Consider the following 25,577-nt stretch of genomic DNA (forward strand, 5'->3'; position numbering starts at 1 on the left):
CATTGGTTCCTTTTTGTTGAAATCTCTGATAATTTAGATAGATACAGATCTGAAAATAATTTTGTTGGATCATCAAAATAATTATGTAGGAAACTCAAGCATGATGAGAACAAAAAGTTCGCAATGTTACAATAAGTTTTAACATTGTATAACAACCAGTTTCAACGTTTTATATATTATTTTGATAGTGTAACAAAATTACTTTTAGATTTATATCTCTAGCTAATTATTTTGAATATTTCAACAAAATCGTTCTTTTCTTGTATACTTATTTTATATATGACGCAAATGCTTAAACAACATATAACATATAATTAATATAAAAAAATTTTGGCTAACATAAATTTTTAATATAAATCAATTGGAATTCAAGTATTACGATGTTGTTCGCATCGTTTATTACGAAAGATTATGTAAGACTTAAGCTATTATTTGCAGAGACACGTCGTCCAGGAACTACATCGGTCATTCCTCGAATAAAACAGAAGTTTCAGAAAAGAGTAACACGTAATTCGGATTACAATGTCGTAAAAAAGACGGCATCTCTCTCTCTCTCTCTCTCTCTCTCTCTCTTTCTCTCTGTTCGTCTCTCCAAGTTAAGACGGAGTGCAGCGGAACGAAGAAGGAACGAGAAGGAGAGTGGTTCGCATTCGCGAATCGACTTTCACCGAACAGAAAACGCGACTGCAGCCGCGGCCGTCAAAGAACCGCGCCCAATGTCACTATGCGGCACCTCGTAATCGCGCCCCGTATTACGTACGCACAAAAGACCGGTCCACTTTTAACAGAGAGACCGGTCTGGAATCTGAGCGAACAGGCGAATCGCCATGGGCGAAAACCGAATCGCGACACATCCTACGCTGATCCATTATAATTTTAATTGCCGTCTCTGACTTTGACAGTTTATCGCTTACCTATCAAGTATTTTTGTGGAAAATTGATAAGAGGAAAAAAATGACTGGTTTCATTGAATTTTTATTATTATTTGATTCCTCATTAAATTGAAATTTGAGAAATGAAGGGAAACATGATATATTCAACGAAATACAGCCGTAGAAAAAATCGCTCCTCTCATTCGATTGTGTCAATTTATCATAAGGCATAACTAATTACGCAGGGCCATTTAACGCGATGCGTGAAATTGCGTCGTTATTTAACGACATTAACACTCGATTTGCAAAGCATGCACGTAGCACTTGCGGTAACTGCAACTATATCGTGACTGGAATATCCTATGTTTAAATTGATGAATTAAACGAGCAATACATCGCACACCCATGTCAGATTAATTCAATCAGATTAATACAATGTTTATCTTCATTTTACTTTTAAATTATACTTTGCTATATTAAAAGAGATGCCTATACAAATTCACGTAATTATCGAGATAAATTGTTGGCAAATTTAAGTCTTTTATCATCATTTAAAATCATCGATTCTCTTTTTTTCTCTTAAATGCAAGAAACTCATGCTGCCTTTTTTATATAGATATTAAATTAAATCTATTTCACATTACAATACTTATTAAGTGGCAATTTATTAAGGATGTAATTTAAAAAAAAAATGTCTACAGTAATTTAATTGCGATGAATCACGAAATCAAATCGAAATGAACGAAATGTACTGTCGGCTTTAAACAGATGTTTTCGACAAAACGAATAAAAGATCCTGCATGTACGATGCTCGACAGAATATTTGAGCTCATCGATTAAGGTTACATGATTTTTTTTATTATTTAACCACACTCACGCGAATCAAGGTTATCAACGAAAGTGAAAAAGGGGTCGAGTAAGTGCTGCACTCACTTAATGGATATCGAATGTTTCCCCAAACTCGTTGAAAAATTATCGCTGTCAACTGATCTTCTTACTTTTTATAAATCACTGTCCGGCGATGATATCCATGGGTGAAGCTACAAGTAAAATTTAAATCAAGGATCTTTCTTTGACCCCATCATTTCTCATCGGCGCATCGTAATCCGAAGGATCGTCTCATTTTAAAGTGTATAAGCGAAGCAAATGTTACGCCCGTTAAAGCAATCCATTTTATTATTAATGGTAGTTGTCATGCGCGTCAGATAAAAAAATGAGAAAGAATATAAAGAATTAATTCTTTATATTCTGCCTCATGATTTTATCCTTTTTCGTCAACAATTATTTATTTGATGCGCATGACAATCGGCATGTTAACCATTGAGAAAATTAGAAAATGATAGAGGATTTTCGGCTCAGTTGAGTCCGCTCTATCTACATAAGAGCGCTCGGCGAAAAAAATTTAAGGTACACCTACTATATATATATATATATATATATATATATATATATATATATTTATATTTATATTTATATTTATATATGAGAATAAGTGTGGCAGAATAGACAGCGCACTGGTCTGCTATATAAAAGATCCCGAATTCGATTCTCAGGATTTCTAGCATAGATTAAAACCAAAATATTTTCATATTCTCATTCCTCTCTCAGAAGTGGCAACCCCGAGAATATCCTTACCAAGAACACTTGTCTAAATAAAAACTTCGTCATTCGAAATCGATGTTAAACTGTAGATTCCATATATGTGTTCAACTAGCATGCGCACTACATGCATATGAAAGAAGTCATCAGACACAAGCAACAGAACTAAAAGATATATCCATATGTATATATACATTGTACATATATATATGTATCTATAAAATATATTTAATAAGTACTTAAATTCTTACCTCTATGGCGTATGTAAATCTGATAGATGATGAATCTTGACAGGGAAATATATGTCTCCAGCATATAAAAATATAAAATTATGAATATGATGCACGTTAATAGAATTCTCTGTTCATTTATAGTTACCTTGTTGTTAGTTATCAGTAAAGGATATGTGCCATCATATAATTAAAAATTCTGAATAAAAATAAAATTTTGAATAAAAATAAAAAGTATGAAACATGTAAAGATTCTCCTGCATTATATTGGTTAAGGAGTTTGATCACTCCTTAGTTATTGGCATGTCTCATACTTTTTTACTTTTATTCTGAATTTTTAACTATAAAATATCGAAGATATGTCGCGCATATGAAAGACGAAAAACAAACGGGACGATGTCACAGATTAAACATAGTATTATATATTATACATTTTATATTAAAATGCAATTCCATGTTACGTTATACGTCGTGGGCATCACAATTTTAAAATCTTATCGACTCCAAAAATATCTTGACTGCATCTTTATTCACTCGCGTCATTAAGAACGCTTACGACACTCTCGCGATTTAACGATTGTGCAACTGTACGCCTCCCTTCATTGAAAATTATGCGATCCTTTTTTCTTTACTTTTAAAAGTCATTTTATCTTCCATGTGCGCATTTAGAATTATTAGTGACTTATCCTTACAAAAGAAGTCACACTAACGAGAAATCGTGAAGATCAAATGAGATAAGAACAAGATCAGGCCAATAAATATTAATTGAGGACCATGTTAACTTGTCGTGAAGGAAGGTTACGCGATATACCCATTCACCATAATGTGATCGTGCCCTCGAATTTGCATAGCTAATAATCGGTTTCAACAAGCTTTTAATTATATTTTAATATATCGATATTGTATCCTTTCAATTTCAACTCTATACACAAAGAAAGTATTTAACAAGTCTTCTCCCGGAATTCTACAGCAACTACTTTGATTATATAACCGAATATTTATAATAATAATAAATTGGTGACCAAAAATAATAAGCTAGAATTTAATAAAAATTGGAAAAGTGAGTGTCTGTTAATTCAAAACTTGAATCTTGAGAAATTATCAAGATGTTTGATAAATAAAATGATCCTGTATTAATGGTATTATTAATGGATCTAATATATGAATCATATAATATATAAGCAATTCAAAATGTGTAAGAACGACAACCTTTAGAATCAAGGTTATTGTAGATGATATTTCAACACGCAGATCGCTACATCAATCATTTCCGTGGAATCGTTTGGTCGAAAAACAACGCGCTTCCCGAAAAGTGCGAGTGGTCTGCCTGCCCTGTTACGCAACGCAATTTAAATCGAGGCCTGGAATTTGGACGCCTTTCTCCCACGGCAAATGGATTCGGCGCCGAACGTGTACGAACGAATGAGCGAGCTCGAATTTGGTTGGCGTGTACACGTAATTCTTCTTCCTACGTTTCTTTGCTTCCTTACATGCCGCGCGTTGCTCGCTTATGTGCGAAACTTAGATCGATATTTATAATGGGTGTTCTTATATTCAAGATCGTCTTAAGATGCAATAAGCCAATCACAAGGTCGCCATTCATAGTCGGTTCTTATTTTAGAGATCTTCTTAAGAGATAAAATATCTAATATCCAGGGGGATATTAACTAGTTAAAACGTTAAAAGTTAAAAAAAGTTAAAAATTAAGAACTTTTAACTTAGTTAATTTTAAATACATTAAATTTTAACTTAACTGAGTTACTTTTAAACGTTAACTTTTTAACTTTTTTTTTAAATTAAAAAATGTTTTATCTCATTTAAATAGAAAAATAATAAGATATAATAAAACTAAGAGCGTATATTCGTAATCTGCTCATATTTTAAGATCATCTTAAGTAATTTCTTAAGATGCTAATACAGTCCTCTGATTAGTTTATGCGATTATGTCTTATGCCATAAGCCTTAATCCTCCGGTTCAATAGGTGTTTTAAGCCTTAAGTCATAAGAAATTGATCAATTACAGTCAAATATTCTTCTTGCATTCGATTGTAATTGGTCAATTTCTTATAACTTAAGACTTATTAAAAAGTAATCATTGATCTTATATCTTCTCTATGTGGCTGTTTTTTTAAATTTATACAGTTATATCGTTATATACTTATATTAAGTAATGTTTTAAAATGAATTTTAAGTAATGTCTTAAAATAAAATGCAGCTCTATAGTTGGCTTATAATGTATTAAGATTGTATTTAAGATAAAATTAAATCTACTATAAATATCGGCCTATGAATACTGGCCATGATCTTCGGGACTTGAAACCTCAAGTATGCCTTTAATGGATTTTATTTAAATAAAAAAATTTTAATCTTTAGAAGATGGGAAAGCCACTATAGTGATGCTGAAAAATGTCATATTTTAAAGCAAGGTATACAATGAAAATAATGAATTACAAATTTTATTCAAAAAAGTTTTCTCTATAAGATTTAAAAAAATAAATCCCCGTCCTAAATGTTAATTTATCACTAATAGTGTGAAGTACAAAAGTCGAAATTAACTGTTTCGATGACAGAATGTTATAATTTTTATTTTTAGTGATTATCAAATTTAATCGGATAAAATTACACTTGAAATTATATAAATCATCCCAAATCGGATACATTGCGATATAATTAGGCGAATATAACGTGATAGAATTATTCGGCAGAATGTTCAATGGTTCAATTATCTGAATGAATTATCGAATTAACGTGACCCATGTCGCACGCAGCGCGAGTCATCGCCGATCGGCGAAACACGACGGGCGACATTGCATTCGCAAAATTGTGTCTTTCCATTGTCGTGCCCGCGATTTTTAGGCGATGCAACGGCACTTTTGCAATCGACCGATCGAGACCGGCGAACAAAAGTGGAGGCTCCGCCGCGATCCTTGCGCGACTGCGCGTCTCGGGGAGGTGCTCGAGAAAGGACGAGCGAAAAGCGGAGAAAGTGGGTCAATTCTGGCGAACGCCAGAAATAACGTGATGCCAATCGCCGCGGTATTACGCGCGAAAGTTTACCCCATGCATCAAGGGCACGTGCCCATTCAAGGATCGAGAAATTTAATGCTGCTTGTTTCGGGGCAAGAAATTTAATGCTGCTTGTTTCGTTACAAAAGTCAAATTGAATTTAGAAACAGATCGTTTAAAGTACCGACAAAATTTTAAAATTCATTTCTTTTTATTTTGATATCATTGTGAGACAGCTATTTTTAATTCTTATGATGATTTACATTATTCGATATTTCAAATATCATATTCTAGATTTCATAAAAAGTTGTTTCACGAAAATATGAATAATAATTTACAAGGCATAATTTTGTAGATATTATAAGATTAAATCACGAGTTATATAATTGGAAATTAGAGCGAGTAATAAGGTGATAAAATAGGTGTAAAGTGTTGTTTCTGTTTTTAAGAACTAAAACTTGTTCACGTTCTATAATCTGTATTTATGTTTAATATCGCATATCATAAACACATCACAGGGACAGCTCTCGATAATCTTGAATCGCGAGAGTGGGTTCTCGAAACGATGCAAAATAGATTCGGCACAAATGACAGCAGCGAGCAATTTCGACACCATGTCGTGAATTTATATTAGCATGACGACACAGAACAATACGAATTGCAATCGCGAGCTAGAATGTCGCATATGACGCACACGATTAGCACATCATATGTGGTAATCGCTCGATATCTAGATTTTGATTGCTTTAATCATTTCGCCATTCTTTTCTCAGAACGATAAGAGTGCTTAAATAAATATTAACACGACTTTTTGACAGGACTTTTTGATTAATACGATGTCATCTTGTTTGATAAACACAATAGTGGGTATGCTTCGAAAGAACAAAAATTTTGTTAAAAATTGTTAATACTTCAATTTATGAAGTATCATATAAGTAATTAAACGTGAATTTTAGATATTTTTCTAAAATATTTTTTCTTTACAATATTTTTACTATCCTGCAAAAACTTTAAATATTTCATAAACAAAGAATGAAAATATGTATATATATTTGAACGTAAATTATAATATGTTGGAATAAATGTGTGATCCTTCGGTATAAGAAACATAATATGGGCGATTATTTTGTGAATGCAATAAAATTAATCAATATAACAAATCAAAATAATCTTTCTGATTACTTTCCATCAATGATTTCACAAATTATTTATACATTTCCACTTTTAATTAAAATTATAACAAATTATTTAGATATTTCTATTTTATCTTTATGTTGACTGAAATCGCATGAAATTTATTAAAATTGATCATTAATATCGCAAATGTAATATTCCTGTCTATTTTGATTTTGTGTATTTCATTTTTGTTTATTTTTTTATTTTAAATTGATTATAATATTCGTTGCGTCAATGTTCCTTATCATTTGACTTCCTTTTATCATATTGAAAATGGAAGACTCTATCTGTTTATATTTTAATTTTCTACAAATATTTTTGTATTGCACAATATGGAATACAATACTCGTCATCAGCCATATATACTATTACAAATAATTCGCTTAAATGTAAGTAGCCAACATATACTATACATTTAATTTTAATCATATATACATGTATTAACATATTACATGATGACAACAGGAAATGGTTAACAAGGTTTCGAAAGCAAATAGTCTCAAATACGTATGTAATTTCTTTAATCAGTCACATAAAAAGAACATGTACATGATATAAAAATAAATAAGTTCGGCCTGAGTCGACAATGTAGATTGGCGTGATCAACACGATTAGTGGATGTAAGCAGCTGGGGCGGCATAAGAGATGGCAGATGCAGCCGGGGCGGCATAAGAGATGGCAGGTGCAGCCGGGGCGGCATAGGAGATGGCAGGTGCAGCAGCAAATTTAGCAAGAGGGGCTGCAAGAGGAGCTGCTAGAGGGGCGGCGTGCGCGGCATACGCAAGAGGAGAGGCGTGCGCGGCATACGCAAGAGGAGAGGCGTGCGCGGCATACGCAAGAGGAGAGGTGTGCGCGGCATATGCAAGAGGGGAGGCGTGGGCGGTATAGGTAAGGGGTGCAGCGTGCGCGAAGTGAGCTACGGCAGGAGCAGCGATTTTAGCTACGGGGGCGGTATAGGTGAGGGGAGCAGCGATCGGGGCGGCCAGCTTAGCGACGGGAGCGGCGTAGGCGAGGGGTGCAGCAGCTACTGGGGTGGCCAACTTGGCGATGGGAGCGGCGATCTTGGCGACTGGGGCAGCGTAGGCGAGGGGTGCAGCGTGTGCGACATGTGCGATGGGGGCGGCAACTGGGGCGACGGCCTTGACGGCAACGGCGGCGGGTTCCTTGCGGACTACGGCGTTGAATCCGTTGACTGAGTCAGCGGTGTAGTCAACAGTGCGCCTGGTGCCATCAGCTTCCAAGAGAGAATAGCTACCCTGGACGAGGTCGCCGTCACGAGTCTCGTGTTGGCTCTTGGCATCTCCGGTCAGGCTGTCGTGCACGTCATAGGCGTAGCTGTATTGTGGATGCGGGTCGAAGTCGGCGTCGATAGTCTTAGCCACCACTGCCTTGGCAACGGGAGCAGCGGCGACGATTGCGGGTCCCGCGGCATAAGCTAAGGGGGCGGCGGGTGCAAGAACACCGGCGTTGGCGACGGCCACAAAGGCAGCAAACACGACAAACTGCAAAAGAATATTGATAAAATCTCTGTTCTGTCTGTTTTACGAGAAGAGAACTTGACAATATCAAATTGATCTTAATTTTACATTTCGATATGCACTTGGAATTTGCGCGAGGAGCAATTCCTATTAATTGATTCACTCACGCGAATTTTATTATTATACGAAAACGAATTCTAGAAAGTAAATCTTTGTTTCAAGAGATCATTTCGAGTGTACAACAAAGTTTAATAAAGAATAGATTTTAAACACAATCTAATGGATTTGGAAAATCCTCAACGTTTGCGATCCTTTACCCACCTTGAATGCCATTCTTGAGTGGATTTGGTTGGTTTGGATCGACCAAAGCAAGACTGATGATGTGCGGTGTTGATCGCGACCGCTTTATATACCCGGTGGTCTGGTCCACTGCATGAATCCCCACCGTTGATCCTAGTGTCGGACTTTGAAAGTTCGTCGGCGTTGACTGCCGACCGCACTTGAACTTGGCCGGCACTTGCAATCGCGCACCCTCGCTCCTGATAGTTCGCGGACACTTGAAAGGATCTATCTCAGCAATTTTTTAGGCGAAGACGGAAGTAGTTTCCAAGTGACCTTGGTATAATCGAATTATGAATATCGGTTTTTCTCATTTCGAGACCATGCACCATGTGAATGAAACAAAGAGAATGACATTTTTTAGACATACCTTATTAATTGAATTGTGTAAAGTTTCGTCAATTTTATACTGTAAAATAGGATAACTTTCGTCCAAACGAGATGAGATAATTTTGGTCCAAATTTAAAAAAAATCTAGATATTTAAATGTTTGTCTAAAATCAGGACATAAGACATCTTTTAAGACGTTTTTAAAATATTATATCCCGATTTTGAGCCGAATTTATCCTATTTTATGATATAAAATATCAAACGAGTAATTATAATTATAATAACAATAAACATTTTCTTAATTTGGGATGGAATATAAAAATTATAAATAATTTTAATTTTCTTGTCTCGACATTAAATTCTTCATTACAGAATTTTTTTATATTATTATTATTACATTATTAATTGCAATAAAAAGTTGCTCTTTGGCAGCAAAATAAAAAAATAAAAAGTATTATTGTTACTTTTTTGCCGTGTTAATGAATTTATTCTATTTATAAAACAAATACTTCGAAAAATAAAAAAACGTAAATCGTAATACGCGTTTATACTAATCGCTTTGCATTTATTTCTTGGAGGATGCAAATCAATTCATTCGTTTCTTTTTCATCTTTCAGCGTAACTTTTTGTGTCATTGTGCAATATTTCTGTTCTATACATTACTGACCCTGCCAAACTACACTTTTCATACGCGGTCCTTGAACGAGATACCGATTTCTCCCCGAAAGACATCAGTCGAGAATGGATTAGAAAATTTAAATTATAATACAGATTTCCAACATGATATGAGAGAAGTTTGCGTCATTAGGCAAAAGATAAACTTTAAGAATTCAAAATCATCGGGATAAGAGTTAATGTATAGATGTGTTTGATCATCAAGTTGATCGTCATATCAATATGTGACAATTTTAACATTATTATTCTTAGAATGTGATTTTAATGGTTCCTAAAATAACAGCAATAGAGATATTATTTCAAAAAATATTATTACATGGTTCTTTAAATCCATTCTTCAAATTATAATCTGTAGCTCTTGAATGTTCTCTATTTACATTATTTAAATACATGACAAATTACAAAATTTGTTAATTGTGAGATTAAAAATTTTATTGTTTCTGTTAAAATTGATATTAATATTGTTTAATTCTGTATATTCACATTTATAATTTTATAAAAAATAACAAGAAAATAATAAAATTATAAATATTCTTAATTTTATAAGTAAATGAATACTTGTAAAATTATAATACTTATAATTTCATTTAATAAAAATACAATAAATTTATATGTATCGTATTTATTTTTATATTATATTTATATTATAGCGCACCTTTTTTCCTACAATATGTTATAATAATGCAATCCCGATCTGTCACGATATATTTGGGAAAGACACGTAAATCGGAATGGCTTGAAAGTTTCTACAAAGGAATAATAATTCCTTCATTATAATTATGATCAATTGTTCCGGGATATTTGATATCTTCCTACGCACAAGAGATAGTGTCGAAAATATGAAAATCATGAATACATATCGTTCGTCATTGTCATGAAACTTTCAAGCCATTCCGATTTACGTGCCTTTGCCAAATGTGTCGCGACAGACCGGGATCGCATTATTGCGACATATCGTCTAACGTCGTCGGGGCCCGTGCCAGAGAGAAAAAGAGAAGTGGAGTACTTTCATAAAGAAGAAATAGGTGGGTCGCCCGTGTCGATCGATCGCAAGCCCGCGGGCATTATCGGGCAGTTTTGCGCTGATCGAGGTTCGAGATTTTGCTCGTCACCGTCGTTTTTGTCGTACATTCTACTGACTGGTCCACTGCCCACAAAATCCGTATGAAATCGTTATTTTATCCATCCAATTTAACGCAAAGAAAATCGACGGTTTCAATCCGGAGACCAATATCTGGAAATTAATAATTGAAACACAAAGAAGCCGAAACTTTTGAACGTACACGCGATCAAAGAAGAGACTTTTGAAATTTGAAATATGTTTTTCATCAAGCGAATCGTTTTTGCATTTTTCGGATGTATTCTTTTACAGATTTTAATTTATGCTGTGAAGACTACACACAAATATAATTATATTTGAATTATACAAATTATTTATTTTTTCTTTTGAATTTGTTGTTCAGAAAGATATGTTGAAAATGGAGGACTTGAATTCTTTCTTCTTTTTATTAATAAAAAGAAGAAAGAATTCAAGTCCTCCATTTTCAATATAATAAAAGAAAATGTCAAATATGATAAGAAATGGTAACGTAATGAGTATCACATATTATCACAATTAATTTAAAATGCAATCTTATGATATGCGACTGCACCGACACAGTTAGCAACAAATATGTTGTAATAATGTTAACGATGTTACCATATTTTTTCAATATTTCAAAATACATGTGATGCTTTTGCATAAGAGGGACAATTAATGAGGTACGAACATAAATTCATTTGGCGTAAAGAAAGAAAAAAAAGAAAGGAAAAGGGACCTGTTGGCTTTGATTCAGCCGATTATGGGAACGATCGAAGGTCGTGCCAGGAAGTAAGTGCATGGCAGTGAATCGACAGTAAATTACATACCGGATGACCCGGACATTGAAACCGAGCTTGCCTTCTTAGCCGAGGAACAACGCTTTGATCCGAATCCCTGCGGCGCGTGTCAATTATCGGAACAAGTCTTACTATAATTTCAAGTTAAGCCGCTTGCATTATCGCGACTCAAAATGTATGTTTTATTTATATATATTAAAATTAATAACCTTCGCTCAACATGAAAAGATACGCGCATCTTTCACTTATACCAACTTCGAAAGATGCAACAAGCATCGCGATACGTAAGTACAATTTTAATGTAATATGCAATATTGTGCCAGTTCATTTAACGTAAAAATAAATGCTTATGTATCAAAGCATTCGATTGACCAATCAGAATCAGATAATCACATACACATCGAGATCTCTCTTTATTATTTTATTTGATGCGTATCATCTTTCTTCAATAAATATTAAAATCCCTAGCAAATACTAATTAACAATAACTAATTAACAATAACATATACTTCAATTTCGTTCTATAAGATCGTGCTTGAATTGAAAATTGTAAAAATTCGCACAAAAATATTATTAAGCATCAAGACTCATTTTGACCAAATATGGCTTTCTTCACTCATTTATATTGAACATTTCTCGGTTTTTTACTTTAATAATATTATTTAACTGTTATTACATAACTGTTATTTATAATTTCCCACTTAAAAATAAAACTATAATATAACTGTAACAATTATATATAACACATAATATATTATACATATAATTATATGAGTGGAAAATTATAATCAACAGCTGTTATTATTAGTTAGTGTTTACTGGATCGATATAAATACTTTATACATTTATTACGAGTTATAATTTGTAACTTCTGTGTTGCAGGTATCTGCAAAGTTTAAAATTAGAATTAATTGTATGTGAAATTAAATTGTGTAAATTTCCTTTAATGTTTCATGTTCCGATTTTCATGTATTAGAATTATTATTACTTCCGAGCGAAGTTCGTTCTCTTGTGTGTTCGTTACATATGCGCGTTAGCTGACGTGCGTTTTGCGATCTAGAAGATTACAATCCATCAAGCTTCAAAATTACGAGACAACGCATTTCGAAACGATTCGCATAATTATCTGAACTGGTGATACTGGGTGGTGACCGGGTAGGCGGCCTACGTATCCATTAACTTCTGGCCTGAGTACCGATCGGCATACTATCGCTGTTATTCACGCAAGTTGATGCAAGTAGCATCGTGTCACTTTTTATTGCACAGTACTATGCAACTTGTCACATCGATTGCGTTCCGTGTTACGAGGGAATGCTTGGTAATTAAGATTAAATATTTAATCAAGAATATCAGGCTGTAATTTTTTTGGTAATGGTTTCAATTGTCAAAACCACTTATGAACTCTATTCATCAATTTAAAAAATTATCTTACAAAAAAAACTTGTATATGCTAATATAATTTCTAAGCAAATGCAATAATCATAAAAAAAGCACCGTACTATAGAAACTTCAATAAAGATCAGAATCCAAGCCAAATGAGTAGTGGAGAATTAAGAAAGAATTCTTATTTCGCGGCATTAAAGTCACCGATCAAAGAGTTAAAAAAAATTTGCAAAGAGAACAGAATGACAAGTGAACTCTGAAAAAGTTTATAAATGATGAGCAGATCTTCATAGATCCGACAGTTTTCATGAAGAGAAGTTATGCTCTGTATATATAGACCAAGACTGCAAATATATAAATATGATATAAAGAACTTTATAAAAGTATTTGATTGTATTTGTTCGTTTACGATTATGTAAACGATTATGTTACTGAAAGTAAAAAGATTGCGCTTAAAAATCTAAAATATTCTTATCGAGTCTGCAAATTGACATCCATACTTTTGGATCAGAAAAAAATCTTATTTTATGTAAAAGGACGCACATCTTTAAAGAAGAAATCTTTAAAGAAGAAAAATATTCCTTAAAATATGATGTTTGAAGCCTTTCTGATGGAAAGTCTTAAAATATAAGAAATATAAGTATTACAAGGTCTTAACGACCATGGACAGATAATCAATATCAGTGCGCGAGATCATTTTCGTATAATTATTTTTGTATTACATTAATCATTTTATTCTATATTAAGAATCCTATAAATTGTATGGATTTTCGTAATTTACTAACAAAGTTTATCAAATTCACAAAAGCCATCATACGTAAGAAAAGAAAAGAAGAAATTTGGAGAAAAATAAAGAGTAAAAAAATTAATGCTCTGTAATAACCCTCGATGAAACAGACGGGTTGATCAAGTAACTCATGGCAAGGACGTGGCCTAGTCCCCGACGACGACGACGACCGGTGTTCGTTGGTCCTTCAAGATGCGAGAGCAGGAGCCCGATCCGATCCCGGCTCGTCGCTCTCATTGGGCGTGGTCCGATTTCTTGCTCAATTTTGCGCTCTTCGCGACCGCGAATCAGGTAGTCGTCGAAGATACCATCACCCAGTTACATCAGTGAGCGGGTACAATTTGATATGTGTGTGTGGTGGCGGTAATATGATGTGATGTGGTGTGGGCCTCCAGGGTTCCCGGCAGAGTGGTATAAAAGCCGAAAACCATCTATCCATTGGTATCATTCGCATCAGACTTGCAAGACTAGCAAGCTACCAATCGAGCAAACTACCAATCACCTGAGCAGCAATGGCTTTCAAGGTATTTTTGAATCCTTCTCGACATAAATTCAACCCACGCCGGGAAAGTACTGTCGGTTGATTCTCGTCGGTGAAATTCTTCGCAACACAAAGTTTATTTCTGGCTGGATTCTCCGTAATTACAATTCGAAAATAATAACGGTGCATTCATAAGTCTTTTTTGTGATATCATTAACCAACATAAAAAAATAGAGCAATTAATGATATTTGCGGGACAACTCGAAAGTAGCATATTTAACATTTTTCTGTATAAATTCCGCAACAAACTTTCACGCTACGAGTTTCTTCTCTTCATGAAGAGAATCTTCTATGTCCCCCTCCCCCTCTTTAAATCGGATTAATTGTTTGCATTTTAAACTAAAATTTTATTATGAAGAGATTGGCAAAAGTGCATTATTAGAGTGCAAAATGCAAACGATGTTTATCATGATTTGACTGAGTTTATTTAACTTACATTAGTTAATATATTCTTTTTTCATATTGTGTACTGTCGTATCAATTCTGTACATCTATATATTTATCTATATTTTATATTCTAATTCTGCATTTTCATCCAACTACCAACACATTTTTTCTTCAATTTTTTCCTCTAGTTTATCGCTTTCGCCGTCCTGATCGCCGCCGCCAACGCCGGTATTATCGCGCCTGGTGCCCCTCTGGCCTACGCTACAGCTCCCGCGGTTGTCGCCGCCCCCGTTGCCAAGGCTGTTGACGCAGACTTTGACCCGCACCCACAGTACAGCTATGCGTACGACGTACATGACAGCCTGACTGGCGATGACAAGAGCCAGCAGGAGACCCGTGATGGCGACCTCGTCCAGGGTAGCTACTCCCTCTTGGAAGCCGATGGCACCAGGCGCATCGTCGAATACGCCGCTGATCCAGTCAATGGATTCAACGCCGTAGTCCGCAAGGAACCCGCCGCCGTTGCTGTCAAGGCCGTCGCCCCGGTCGCCGCACCCCTCGCCTATGCTGCCCCGATCGCCAAGATCGCCACTCCTGTGGCCCATGCCCCTCTGGCCCCTGCTCCTCTGGCCTACGCCGCCCCGATTGCGAAGATCGCCGCCCCCATAGCCCACGCTCCCTTCGCCTATACCGCGCCGATCGCCAAGGTCGCCGCGCCCGCCGCCATCTCCTACGCCGCCCCCGCTGCCTACCTCCACTGAACTGTGACCTGACCATCACTTAGGAATGATACTTACCGAATAAATCTCAGTTTTTGTAGCAAGTACATAAGTCTTACGAAATTATCTTCGCCTACAATGTATTTTCGTTAATTAAGCTGGACTTAGAAAAAAATCTGATTTAAATTGCATTTGGGATTAGCAGCTGCATTCTTAGAAAGAGTACTTTTTTAATATATATTAAAATCCATTTTGTCATACTGGAGAAATATCTTTAGTTATCTTTTTCTCGATGCATGTGTGTATATTTTTCAATCATTTAGAATAAGACTTGGAATAATTGTGTTTTGAATGTTGTAATAATCATGATTTTCTCACAGAATCATTTTTCATTCGTAGTTATTGCTTCTTCCTAATTGTCATTATTATTAAGATCTCATTGTTTAAAACTACTGAAAACATAAAGTGTTGCAATGTCTATTTTCCTCTTTATCGAAAACTACTCGAGCAAGTACCTATCAAACTCAGTAAAAACTGCATTATTTGGCATTTTCAAATTGAAATTTATGCTGTTTTCACGAATGACGTGCCCTGAAATTATATAATTCGCGAGACATGTGCACTCAAATTTTTAAACGTGAGTAATCGGCATAACGTAACATAATACGTTGTCCAATTTGCTAAAAAAAGAGATAAAAAACAACATTGAAAGTTGTCGAAGAAACGTCGAATTTGACCGGGCCCAATTAGTGAAATTAGGTCAGGTATTACCTGGCACGGGCTCACCGGTGTTATTTTGCCTTTCCGTGACATTACCGCATTACCGATTCACAAGCGCTCGCTGAGCACTTTCTCCAACGAAGTGCCAGCATACGGATTACATAACGTCGATTACCACGCCTCGTCCAGTCAGCCCGACACACGCACCGGCCAGTCGACTCACGCGCATCGCATGTAATACGCGCGTAATGCGTAAAGGCGTGTTGCGTTATAGCCGGGAACCGTGGCCGGACCAGATTCGCGCAATGCCGTGCGAACCTTGATCTACTTACCGGTCTGGCATGGCCCGCAACGCGCAATGTTTCGTGCGTACTTCGGTTCTTTCGCCCACCTTTGGCTACTCTGGATATCCTGTCTGTTTTGGCAACGAGAATCAAATCTGGAGACAAGTCTCTCGCGAATCCAGTTAATTTATGTGGATATGAAATAGTTAACATTGCATCGAGAAGACTAGAGATATGGGAGCCTGGAAGGGAAGCAAACTTGAAATTTAAACGAATCAAAATGTTTTTATAAAAATTTATTATCAAAAGAGAAAATCTATCCGCTAAACGGTATTAAAGGCACTTTACCGTTTCAGTTGCCAAATTCTTATTCCTAAGCAAATAGTTCTAATAAGCTAGGAATAATTTGAGTTACGCAAAGAATATTTATATTGTGCGTATACAAACATATTCTGAATAATTCCTATCTTTTATGAAAAGCGTACAAAGTAAATTTAATGAACTTTGTTTTTATGCCTTTAAATAAAGCTTGACACGTTTAAACAAAATTTCAGAAGTTCTCTTTCAACACAAACAAATAAATTATTTTTACTTATTGCTAAAAAATAAGTTTCATACATCTGTGCTAGAACTAAAAATCTTTTTTTATATCATGTAAACATATAAATAATAAAAAAAATCGAACATTTATTGACTCAGGCCTCTTCTCTCTGGTGGTTGTAATCTAGAAAAAAAAAAATATATATATATATTCAAAGCGTTACAGTGCAAAGTTCCTGAAATTTTAAAATTTATTTGGCGATATTATAAACTTTTATGATATTTAAAAAGACTATTCATTATTTAAAACAGAAAAAATACTTATATTTTCTCGATAAAAACTTTTACTTACTGATGAATCGTTACATAATCCTCGGCAAGAATGTGCGACGTGTCTAGAGGCGTAAGAAAAGCAAATTGACTTTGTGGATGTAATCTAGTGTGCTCCAAAAGGATATCCATTATCACTCGTCGGTTTACTTTGTCCTACGAACAAGCACACAACAGATGATTATTTTTTTATACAAGACAAATTCAGGATATATAGGATGTCTCAGAACTCGCGTATCACCGGTTATCAACACATTCTTAGTGAAATTCTAAGACGAAAAGCTTTCTATCAAAAAGCGATCCGAGTAGAATTTGAATGGTGAGATTGAAGTTGATGAATGGGCACGCGTGGAATTCGCGGGCAAGATCGATTGATGTATTTTAAACAATTCTTAACTAATTAATTAAATTAAATGCAAAGAGTAATGAGAAACACGCTTTGACACGATCCAAGTATCTGAAGTGTCGCGCCAGTCTCGGTTATGTTGGCTCTGGCCGCGCGAATTCCACGCGTGCCCATTCGTCAATTTTAATATCTCATCATTCAAATTCTGCTCATCGGATCGCTTTTTGATATACAGCTTTTTGTCTTAGAATTTCACTAAGAATATGTTGGTAACCGGCGATACGCGAGTTCTGAGACATCCTGTATATAAGAACAGCTTACCATGAATACATCAAATTCATCAAGAAAGTAAAAAGGTAACTGAATGCAATCCCATAAAGCCAAGATGAACGCGACAGTCGAATAAGATCGTTCGCCTCCCGAGAGTGATCTAGTGTCGTTGCCAGACTTTTGATCATCCCGTGCACTCACATGCAAATCAAGTACTTTTTTTTGGTGATCGATCACTACAGTGCCCTGTAAAAAGAAGAAAGACCATTTGTGAATAAGAAAAATAGAATTTAAAAAATATTTCTATAGCTGTATACCTTATATTGTCTTAAAGAAAGTACATCAGTGAAAGACTTTTGCACATAAATACTATACGTATCCCTCAATTGAAGAAACATTTTCTGTCGATATTTCACTCGTTCGATATGTTTCTGCAAAGCATATAAATATATTGTAAGTATTGAATAGTTCATTGTCTGTAAAAATTATATAGGTAATTTACTTACTTCGAAACTTTTTTTCAATTGCGAGGAAAATTCAATGTGCACTCCATACTTTTCCTGTTTTTCTGCCAGTTGTAGCCGTAATTCATCCATACAACCAAACTGATTTTCTATTTCGCGAATTTTATCTTGTAAATCAGTCAATAAAGTTTTGATTTGGTTTATCGATCTGTAAAAGATAAGATATGAAAACAATGTAACATAAATAATTAAAATATAAATAAAAATTAAGAAATTACGAAATAATTTTAAGTACACACATAATATTGTATCAACAAATAAAAAAATGCTAACCTGGTAGTATCTATCCTAGGACATTTTGTAATAGCGACAGAAACCGCTTTCTTTGTAACTCTCTCTTGTATTTCGAATTCCCCCGTTGCGCATTGTATAGCTTGACGAATATCCTGTAATTTTCGAATAGCACGTTGACACTCGTGCCGATGCCTTTCCTTCTCTCGTGTTAATTCTCTTATTTGGTCCTATAAAGATATATAGATATATTACTTATTATATTATACGTTAATAGATATTAATTATTATACTAATGAATAAACATACTTTAAGAGGATCAACAACTATATGTAAATTATGCCTTAAGTCCCTGCAACGCTTAACTTCCATATCGAGAGATTCAACGTTCTTTTGAAGTTCTTGCACATTCTCCGCTAAAAGTTTTTCCGCGGCACTTTCATGCGCTATCTTCTTTTCTATTTCCGCAGCTTCGTGTCGCTATTAATAATAAATTAAATCATGCAGCTATATTGCTCTAGAGAATAAAAATAGTACTATTTCAAAATGTTTCTAATTACTCACGAAAACATCAACAGAAGTGCCTTCAGTAGACTCAATTTTATCTTTCAATTCATTAATCAAATTAGTACATTCACTTTGCGCGGATCTTAGCTTGCGGACCATTATGCTTACGTTAGTTAATTCAGAATTAGTACGATTTAATTTTTCACGTATAGCATTATATGCTATGGTAGCTTCCTGTTTTTTATTTTCCGCTATCTGAAGTTCTTCTTTTAGCGTTCTAAATGAAAAATTAATAAAATTATTAACGATTGCATTAAATTTTTTTTCATATACAATTATTGAGTTTAAATTATAGAATTTAGTGTTAGATTAAATTGTAATACTTACTGCATTGCTTCCATGGTAGAAACTTGAAGATATTTAGCACGTGTACAATTTCCGCCGTAAGTTCTATAATTTGGATCGGGAAAGAATGTGTCACCATGAAGAGTAAACGCTCTTTTGCAATTTTTTGGCACTTTTGTCTCATCTGACATTATCGCGCAAGCCTCTTCATTTGTTGGTATAAGAAGTATACATTCAATTTCACGTTGATCAATTAAAGAATTAGCTACGACAGGATCTTCTATAACCATTGCTTCCAAGAGGTTGGAATACTGTGGCGAATATGTACAGTGACGTCTAACATCATGCACCTAAAAATTTAAGATTTCCGATTGTATCAACATTACTTTGATTTTAAGCGAGAATTAAAACTTTCTTTTTTTAAAACCGAGAAACAAAAAGGAAGAGAATTAAGCCTTATTCAAAGTTCAAATAATATTCAAATTGATGTTATCTTAATTATGCAATTATTCAAATTAAAATTAACATTCTTAATCGTCACTTGCTTGCTTTTCTCATTTAAGAAGTTAATGTTAAATATTTATATACAATATTTATTTCTATTATTCTCTTAATAAATACTTTAATTTCAAAATGATAAAAATTTTCTCTTACCTGATTAAAAAATTTACTACATATTACTTGAAGGGTACTCTCATTGTAAAAAATTTCCTTCATAATACTGTTCAACAATTTGGCATCCTGACTATTATCCACACAGAACGAGTTAAGGGTGCCAAAACCTAGAAAATTTTCTACAGCCGGTGCCCAAGCGGCATCCTTCAATTTTATGAAAGCACCTGCATAATCACGTATATATGACTTAATAAAATAAAATTAACACTAACTTCATACAATAGTTAATTAATTTAAAAAAAATAACTACATACCAATAGGACCACGTGGTTTTTCTTTGAATCGGTTTTTCTTATATTCCTCCTCGATTCTCTTCAACAAACGTGGTATGTTTGGCCCAAATACACTTAATGCATTGTCGGATTGTTGCTCGACAGCACTTAAGTCCTTTTTAATCTTTTCTTTAATTTCATAAAGTAAAATGCATTTTTTTACACAGCTTAATTATAGAAATCACTAATATTACTAATTTGTCTTAATATGACTTACGTATGTGTCTATTGAAATTGTCCATTTCATTTTTGGCGGATATCACATCTTGCTGAAGTCGCATTCTATCGGCCTCTAAATGCATTAATTCAGTTTGTTTAGTGCGTAATGAAGCATCAAGTTCATCCAGTTTCTCCTCCAATTTTGATAGACGCTCTTTCATTTCTTTTTTCTTGTTATATTCTTCATCATTGCAGCTATAAAGACGTATTTAATATATGTTATGTTTATAAACATAAAAGAACATGAAAATAGAATATTATTCGGAAATATATTCGTACCTTTCAAGCTTTTGAATTTCCTTCTTCACCAAATTAGCATCATCTTCTAACCGTTTTATTTTGCTTGTTACAGAACGCCATTCGCGCTGTTTATTTAAATACGCCTCATTTGCAACCTTATGTTTCTGTTTTGAACTATTATAAGCTTCATTGCTATCTATCGCTTCCTGTTCTGCTTGCTGAATTTTTTGCTTTATTTCTCTATAAAATAATAAAATACGATATAATTTGATAATAGATATAATTTGATATAATTTGTAGCTTATATCTTATCTTCTCTATAAAATAAAAAAATATGAGATAAGATCTAAGATAATTCACAGCTTTTGCAATAAATGATGTATACTATAAATGTTAAAATTAGTTAATAACTTCTGAAAGTAAATTATAATTCTTATCATCAATCTTATTTCACATAATTTTTTCATTTACAAATTAATTCTTACTCGATATTTTTGTCAATTTCTTCATCTTTTTTTTCTGTAGATAATTCTATATTTTGGAGCTCTTTCAACCTATCTTCTTGCATCTTTACAGTATTTTGTATTTTATTAAGTTTGGTTTCCTCCGCAATCGCCTAAATAATAAAACTGTTATTCCAAAAATTACTTTGCCAATTTCTATTTTCTTCAAACTAAGACTCACTGTAGCCCAATGAAGTTCCATTTCGAGATTAAATAATTCTGCTCGTGATTCGTCCATTTCCTCTAATCTATGTATGCTTTCTTTCAATTTTTCAATTTGTTTCTTTTCTTGTGACAAGGTCTGACACATAATAAAAAATGAGAATACTTGTACAATAAGATTAAATAAATTTAGAATACATACCACATTATATTGCTGTAACTTATTATATTCTTCTTCACATATATTAAGAGCCTCTTTATAATTAGCTTCAATGAAATCTAAGAGAGTAGCTTTCATGAATAGACTATACTTTTCTTCAGGCTTAGAGGTAACTAAAAATGTTCTTGAAACGTCCTGATTCAATACAGATATTGGATTATCGATTTGTATATTCATCATTGATATAATATTGTCCAATTCATCTCGTTTAGTAGAAATAATTTCTCCTGCAAATGATAAATTTCTGTAAGTACATACAGATGTTACAATCATTTAAAAAAAAGTTATATTTCAACTTTCAAGCTTACCTCTCCAATTTTTAATCTTATATGATGAGGTAGTTCCAATGGTACGTAAAACTGTAATTATGTTGCCGTAAACTTCAGGCTTGTAAGCAGTGTCTCCTTTATTTATTAATGTTATCTCAATAGTAGCTGAGTTTCTGCCTTTTTTTATAAATTCTAATTGTCAACAGCAAACAATATATTATTAAGTTATTCTACAATATGTAAAAGACAAATAAAAAGACAAATTGTAATATAACCTTTAACAGAAGTTCCCCTGCTTGTAACATTTGCTCTAGCACCAAGTCCTACAGTCAATGCAGTCAATATGGCACTCTTGCCACTGCCATTTTGTCCCACAATAAAGTTAACATTATCATTTAATGTTATTTCCAATGCATCGTGACACATGAAGTTATGAAGACGAATCTTTTTCACCTTTCCAGCTGTATACTATGACATATTAAATATGATATATTAAAAGTATTTAAGATGTATTTCAAAAGTTACAATAATCCTGAATAAAACTGATTAGTTTTTAGCTCATTTGTACTAAAATCATATGTTTAATACAAGGGGTTATATATGTTTTTCAACTAGCTGGAATAATTGTTGGATGCTTTCCATTTAGTAATACAAGTCGATACAAAAATCATTCTATCTTTTTTGACAATCAATGAATAACAAAGATAGAACAATACTTATGTCAACTTGTGTTATCAAATGAGAAACATCTAGAAATATCTAGAAAGTTAGGATTTTATAACTTTAAAATAATTTACTCAAGGATTATTTGAAGTAAAATTGAATGAAGTAATTAATGTTTCAAAGTTTAATGTCTAACTTTATGTTTTTTGATTATTTGGGATAATTGTTGAATGCTTTCTATTTAATGACACAAGTAGACACATGTATCATCATTCTGTCTTTGACTGCTCTTTAGGAGTTAATATAAATGTTCTATTCTTCTTGGCTTTCAATGAATAATGATAACAACCCGTGAGTTGACTTATATCATCGAATGAAAAGCATCTTGTTACTCATTGAATGTCAAGATAGAATGACATTGTATCAACTTATTACTAAATGAAAAAACCCATTATTGATTAGCATGCGAGGTACCTCTTCGTTCTGCACCGCATCATCCTCGATTTGTTTGGAACGTTTGGCTTGGTATTCTTCATGAGACTTCTCTGTCGTTTTTCTTCTTCGAGTCTTCGTGTTATTTTCCATTCTTCTCGTGATGTAAATCGATAGCGCATTTAAACAAAGAGCAACCGCAATCCTGTATCAAATCTTATCTGTGACGCCTCTGTCGAATACGAACTGTTTTACAAGATTCCGTCGTTTATCCGATCGATTTCCTGGTAGTGAACTTGTTGGAGTTTATTAAGAGATTCACTTGCTCCATATACTCCGTATCTGTCAGTAATCTCTTGCACCAGACACAGAAATAATCGAAAATCGAAACCTACGCGAGCATCATTTCTATTCGTTTTAGTTCCTGTTCATTCCCGCAAGTTCCTGTTCATTCCTGTTCGTTCCCGCCAGACCGTTGCAGATTGTTCTCCTTTCTCTCTCTCTCTCTCTCTCTCTCTCTCTCTCTCTCTTATTTAAACGATGTCCTTGAACTGCATTTGACATTCCTAAACGCGTCTCGCAGTGGCCCGCGCGCTGATTGATCGATTCCGCATATGAATCTCAAACCAAAGAGAAAAGAATCAGAATCCTTTCTTTCCTTTCAGAAAAGAAGAGTTTTGATTGGTTAATTCTCTTATGCATTATGCATTATGCGTTATGCTTGAGTCTGTGCTGCGATCTAAGGCCCATTACACACGAACTTGCATAGCCGCATAACCATATCCATAAAGAAAATCATCCAATCGTATTTTACGTTCGTCTTTATGACAGAAATATGTTCGTGCGAATGACCCTAAAAGCGGGGAGCACAGACTATTACATAATGCATAATACATGAGGCATAAGAAAATGAACCAATCAAATCTTTATTTCCTTCCTTTCCGTGAAATAAAAAATTCTGATTGGTTGATTTTCTTATGCCTCATGTTTTATGCGTTAAGAGTCTGTGCTCCCCGCTTTATGGCTATAGCACAGACTCTTGCATAACACACAATGCATAGTGCATAAGCGAATCAATGGCCTAGTTTCCACCGAGGATTTAAGAATCAACTACAATCGAGCATTCCCCTGTTGTTCGATTGTAACAGGGAATACTCGATTGTAGTTGGTTACATTCTGATCCGGTTTAAACCCTCAGTGAAAACTAGGCCAATCAGAATCTTTCCATTCCTCCGAGTCCATGGAAAAGAAAAATTTCGATTGGTTCTTTTATGCACTATGCATTATGCATTATGCAAGAGTCTCTGCTATGGCGTTATTACATAACGCATAAAACATAAGAAAATCAATCAATCAGAGTCCTTTTTCACGGAAAAAAAAGAAATAAAACACTATGATTGGTTCATTTTCTTATTCCTCATGTGTTATGCATTATGCAATAAGTCTATGCTCCCCGTTAAACTCTACTCGAATAATCTAGATGCGTTCAAAAAGATGTTATTAGCTATTTGTGTCAATCTATCATTGGCTTAGTTTCCACTGAGGATTAGAATGCAAGAACCAGATTAGAATGCAAGAACCAATCAATTATAGTCAAGTACGCCCCTGTTACAGTCGAACGATAGGGGAATGCTCGACTGTAGTTGATTGATTCTTACATTCTGATTCGGATTAAACCTTCGGAAACTAGGCATATGAGAAGAATAATCGAATATGCTTGATTAATTTTCTACGACTTAAGACTCTACGGTCTTAATAAGTGTACCATTCACATTGTCACATTCGGTATAATATTTGCGTAATGCGAGATCTACAATAAAAGTCATAGCGTCATAATCTTAAATCGTAAAAAATTAATCAATCAAATCAAATATGAGAAGAATAATCGACTATGATGATTGATTGCTTAAGATTGGTACATCTTCTTTTAGGCCTCGTATATAATCAAGTCGACTTGACGGATGTTGTTAGTCATAAAAGATGGGACTCGTTTAATCCAAACGACGCCCAGCAGCACGAAAAATAAAAGTATGTAAGTACACAACATACGACAACGTCTCCCGACTGATTGTAGATCGGATTCGTTGTAGACGGAAAGTGGAAAAGCGGAAGCCAAGAACTCGCGGAGAGACAGAAGCAGACAAGCAAATACCGTACCGCCTACTACTACTGCGAGTTCCGATTGGCTTCTACTTTTCCACTTTTCTCTTTTCCGTCAAGGTGTGAATCCGACTTTAAACCCTGCATTATGCTTGTGACGCTATTGTAGAACAGTCTGGTATCACACTAGCGATTAGACACAAACTCTAAGATCCATTCCATAAACTTGCTTAACGCATAAACGTATGCACAAAGAAAATCATCCAATCATATTTTATGTTTGTCTTTATGACAGAAATGTGATTGGATAATTTGCTTTATGCAT

General features: G+C 34.3%; 3 protein-coding genes across 4 annotated transcripts; 1 reads left to right on the forward strand and 2 right to left on the reverse strand.

The window, feature by feature from the left end:
- Positions 1-7,391: 7,391 nt before the first annotated feature.
- On the reverse strand, positions 7,392-8,694 carry LOC105621310 (larval cuticle protein A3A-like). 2 transcript variants are annotated; one of them, XM_012202783.1, is made up of 4 exons: positions 8,683-8,694; positions 8,320-8,385; positions 7,944-8,271; positions 7,392-7,718 (listed from the first exon to the last, which is right to left on the reverse strand). In XM_012202783.1, exons 1-4 carry the CDS (start codon positions 8,692-8,694, stop codon positions 7,495-7,497), a joined length of 630 nt encoding a protein of 209 aa, XP_012058173.1. In that variant the 3' UTR covers positions 7,392-7,494. The 2 variants fall into 2 exon arrangements, with proteins under 2 accessions (XP_012058173.1, XP_012058164.1); XM_012202774.1 differs by having other exon boundaries at positions 7,392-7,816; positions 7,958-8,385.
- A 5,571-nt stretch (positions 8,695-14,265) lies between these two features.
- LOC105621325 (larval cuticle protein A3A-like) lies at positions 14,266-15,782 on the forward strand. The gene is made up of 2 exons (XM_012202794.1): positions 14,266-14,277; positions 14,870-15,782. Exons 1-2 carry the CDS (start codon positions 14,266-14,268, stop codon positions 15,440-15,442), a joined length of 585 nt encoding a protein of 194 aa, XP_012058184.1. The 3' UTR covers positions 15,443-15,782.
- A 1,309-nt stretch (positions 15,783-17,091) lies between these two features.
- LOC105621336 (structural maintenance of chromosomes protein 6) lies at positions 17,092-23,305 on the reverse strand. The gene is made up of 19 exons (XM_012202805.1): positions 23,195-23,305; positions 22,333-22,525; positions 22,097-22,249; positions 21,771-22,015; positions 21,588-21,707; positions 21,389-21,519; positions 20,943-21,143; positions 20,662-20,858; positions 20,427-20,573; positions 20,152-20,336; positions 19,540-19,847; positions 19,210-19,429; positions 18,955-19,125; positions 18,688-18,875; positions 18,397-18,562; positions 18,208-18,321; positions 17,942-18,136; positions 17,297-17,430; positions 17,092-17,128 (listed from the first exon to the last, which is right to left on the reverse strand). The coding sequence occupies exons 1-19, from the start codon at positions 23,303-23,305 to the stop codon at positions 17,092-17,094; spliced, it is 3,216 nt and encodes a 1,071-aa protein (XP_012058195.1).
- Positions 23,306-25,577: the final 2,272 nt, after the last annotated feature.

Source organism: Atta cephalotes (genome assembly GCF_000143395.1).
Source record: "Atta cephalotes unplaced genomic scaffold scaffold00002, whole genome shotgun sequence".
NCBI lineage: Eukaryota > Metazoa > Arthropoda > Insecta > Hymenoptera > Formicidae > Atta > Atta cephalotes.

Excerpts from the sequence above, each read along its gene's own strand:
- LOC105621310 (XM_012202774.1), bottom strand. Across the intron at positions 7,817-7,957 it reads GCACCCCTCGCCTACGCTGC|CGCTGCTCCTGCCGTAGCTC; the intron begins CCCAGTCGCCAA and ends CGTAGCTAAAAT.
- LOC105621336 (XM_012202805.1), bottom strand. The coding sequence starts at position 23,305 with ATGGAAAATAACACGAAGACTCGAAGAAGAAAAACGACAGAGAAGTCT. Across the intron at positions 22,526-23,194 it reads ATGCGGTGCAGAACGAAGAG|TATACAGCTGGAAAGGTGAA; the intron begins GTACCTCGCATG and ends AATATGTCATAG. Across the intron at positions 22,016-22,096 it reads TAAGATTAAAAATTGGAGAG|GAGAAATTATTTCTACTAAA; the intron begins GTAAGCTTGAAA and ends TATCATTTGCAG.